The sequence below is a fragment of the Melanotaenia boesemani genome, chromosome 7, assembly GCF_017639745.1.
Source record: "Melanotaenia boesemani isolate fMelBoe1 chromosome 7, fMelBoe1.pri, whole genome shotgun sequence".
Taxonomy (NCBI): domain Eukaryota; kingdom Metazoa; phylum Chordata; class Actinopteri; order Atheriniformes; family Melanotaeniidae; genus Melanotaenia; species Melanotaenia boesemani.
The window spans coordinates 14,402,055-14,404,761 of record NC_055688.1 but is presented as its reverse complement, the minus strand read 5'-3'; the positions used below and the strand labels follow the sequence as shown (position 1 = coordinate 14,404,761).

General features: G+C 41.4%; 1 protein-coding gene across 1 annotated transcript; it reads right to left on the bottom strand.

Annotated features, from left to right (window-relative positions):
- Window positions 1–1,229: 1,229 nt before the first annotated feature.
- Window positions 1,230–2,445, bottom strand: LOC121643539. Its single transcript, XM_041991005.1, has 4 exons — window positions 2,116–2,445; window positions 1,930–2,010; window positions 1,599–1,831; window positions 1,230–1,539 (listed from the first exon to the last, which is right to left on the bottom strand). Exons 1-4 carry the CDS (start codon window positions 2,164–2,166, stop codon window positions 1,230–1,232), a joined length of 675 nt encoding a protein of 224 aa, XP_041846939.1. The 5' UTR covers window positions 2,167–2,445.
- Between the last annotated feature and the right edge of the window lie 262 nt (window positions 2,446–2,707).

Sequence of the window (2,707 nt, the reverse complement as noted above, 5' to 3'; positions counted from 1 at the left end):
TCTACCATGCCCAGAGTACAACCAAAAGGCTGCCCGGTTTGAAATTAACAATTCAATGGCCAACAATTAGCATCTTTACATTTGTAAACACAGCCATTACCTGCCGTTAGCTGTTCAAGCATACTCCTTGGGGGGAGGAGTGTGCTTGAAAAGAGCCTTGTGGACTGTGCTGTATAGTTTCACTCACCACAAACGGTATATGTGCTTTCGACCATTTCTCACATTTTCATGTACCCTTTATTGAGCATTGGTCATGTGAGTTTTCATCGTCATCACACTATTGTACGCCCAGCTTGCTTTCAAGTGAGAGATTATCACGTTTCTGTTTCCACAAAGGCCAAAAGGAAAGCATAATCAAGTATTTCAAATGTGAGATAATTACATTCCTTTTGACCTGGGAACAGAAAAGCAAAATCAATTTAATGTTCCTCACTTCCTAATATGGTGCAACAAGATTCACAGTCCTCAATGTTTTTAGTAAAAAAAAAAAATAAAAAAAAAACACCTTACTAACAGGGTGGAATGGAACATAACAGAGTGGAACAGAATATAACAGGGTGGAAAATATTTGTTCCCAATTCCAAATTCTGATGATTTTCCTCATTGTCCTGCATTTTGCCATCTGAAATGACAGGTATTACAAGGATTGGTGATAGGTAGCTGTAATTTTTTCTATTTCTCTTTCCAGTCTTTGTTTATTCCTTTTTGTCTGACTTTGACCTAACTGTCTTTGCCTATAAAAGAAAGAAATCAAAAGACGTAATTAACATGCAGTTGTATTCGTTTTAAGGGTATTGGGTGATTCGTGTGGAGAAGGTATCGCTGCCCTAGCCTTTTCCCTGGTTTGCGCCTCTCTCTTTCTTACTTCCACTTTTTCCCCTGGGCACGCTTTCCTCGCTCAGTGAGGTCTGCAATTCTTTTTTTTTTCTGTCTTTCCTGTACATATATATAGTGTTAAAAGACACACAAATATCTATATTTATATTATCTATTATTGGTAAGCTAACTTGCCAATATCGCATAATAATGAAAGCCAACGAGCCTTCTAACAGTCCGGTTACTTATGGATCCGCTATGTTGCAAAGAATTCCTATAAAGACAGCCTTTAAACATAAGTCTGTGTAAGTACTTTCAAAAATATTTTATTTTAACACAGCAAATTTCACACAGCAAATAACACACAGAAAACCAAAGATGTAGGCCTACAGTAGCCTATACAGTAAGTCCCTTTAACGGCAAAAGCCTGGGCGCTGCGTTTCGGGATCTGTCTTGCGGGGAGATCTCAGTCTTTCGTTTATCCTGGGCAGAGGTTGTTTTCCGTTGGAGCCGCTCCAGTTGACGGTCTTTCCCCAGTCCTTGTAAAGTCTAAAAGGTGTGAGCGCCATAAACACACCGGCAGCGTAGCTTTCGGGTCGAGGGTGGCCTCCACGGTGGCAGAGTCTGAAAAACTCCTCCTCACGTTCGGCGGGGAGAGCTCTGACCTCAAAATCCGTCGTAGTATGTGGGAAAGGTTCTTGAGATGGGAGGGGGTCCTCTTCTCTTACACCAAAATCCAGACAACGTCTAGCAATAGGACTACTGTAGCTTGTGGTGCGGACTGTGGTGCGGGCCTCTCCAGACATTCTAAGCGGGACTCAATATTCTTTATTGACGCTTCCAGCTGGTCGAGTCTCTCCACAATGTTATTTGTTTCTGTGATACAATTCCCGTGGCAACTGTCCCTCGCAGACTCCATTGCTGCGACCCGGCTTTTTAGGGCCCGGACCTCTGCTTCAAAAAATGGCTTAATAGAACCAGCATGGCTTCCTCCAGCAGAATTTACTATGTTAGCCTGTATAAGAAAAAAATAAAGAGAGAACATTAAAATAAATTCACCCTTTCTCCACACAGGTCATTGTTATTGTTTTAGGGGTTAATTCAATAACTTACCGCTTTTTTTTTCACAAGCCTCACATTTCCTCTCACCACCGGAGTTTTAGATTTCCGTGATGATGGTGACGGCTGCTTTGTCTGGAGGGTAGAATTAGATTAATTTGGTATGTTCACCAAACAAGGTAGGCCTAGTTAATTCTGATTAAATGTTTAAAGAAAGACAAATAGGGTATTATAGCTTACCACACGTTTTGGCCTCTTGGCAGCTGAATCGTAGAATCTGCCAGCTTCCATCTTTGTTGCAAAGTCGATGATCAAAGATGATGATTTTATCCGCTATTTGTTGTCTACCTGCACAATTGTTCTTTGGTGTAGTGAAACCTCATTGGTTGTTTACACCTGGGGAATGCATCCACCAATCAGATGCATGCATTTACGACACATCATTTACATACCTGAGCACAAAACGCTCCCCTTCCCACACTATCACACTCGGAGTCGGAGCCTAATTGCATCTAAGATGACGCGCATTAACAAAGAAAGTTCTCAGCAAGTACGTCAGATGCGAGCAACAGGGAAATCAACGAGGGAAATTCAGAAAAATTTTGCTGACCGTGGCATCAAAGTTTCACAAAGAGCTATAAGAAAGCATTTCAAAGAGCCGCAACCTCGCCGTTCACATCCAAGGAAAATGCACGGGTAAGTTTTTCATCCATGTAAAACAAGCTAAAACTGATATTGATAGGCTAAATTTACTTGTATTCTGCAAGTCAAGTCTAATGATTTTGGATTGGTCTCTTTTCCTTCTTCTCACAGAGCCATTCTGGTTGCCATT

What these genes read in the sequence shown, in the direction of transcription:
- LOC121643539 (XM_041991005.1), bottom strand. Translation starts at nt 2,166, where the DNA reads ATGGAAGCTGGCAGATTCTACGATTCAGCTGCCAAGAGGCCAAAACGT. An exon ending in CCAAGAGGCCAAAACGTGTG is followed by an intron (nt 2,011 to 2,115) that starts GTAAGCTATAAT and finishes TCTACCCTCCAG; the next exon opens with ACAAAGCAGCCGTCACCATC. An exon ending in GGCTTGTGAAAAAAAAAGCG is followed by an intron (nt 1,832 to 1,929) that starts GTAAGTTATTGA and finishes TTTCTTATACAG; the next exon opens with GCTAACATAGTAAATTCTGC.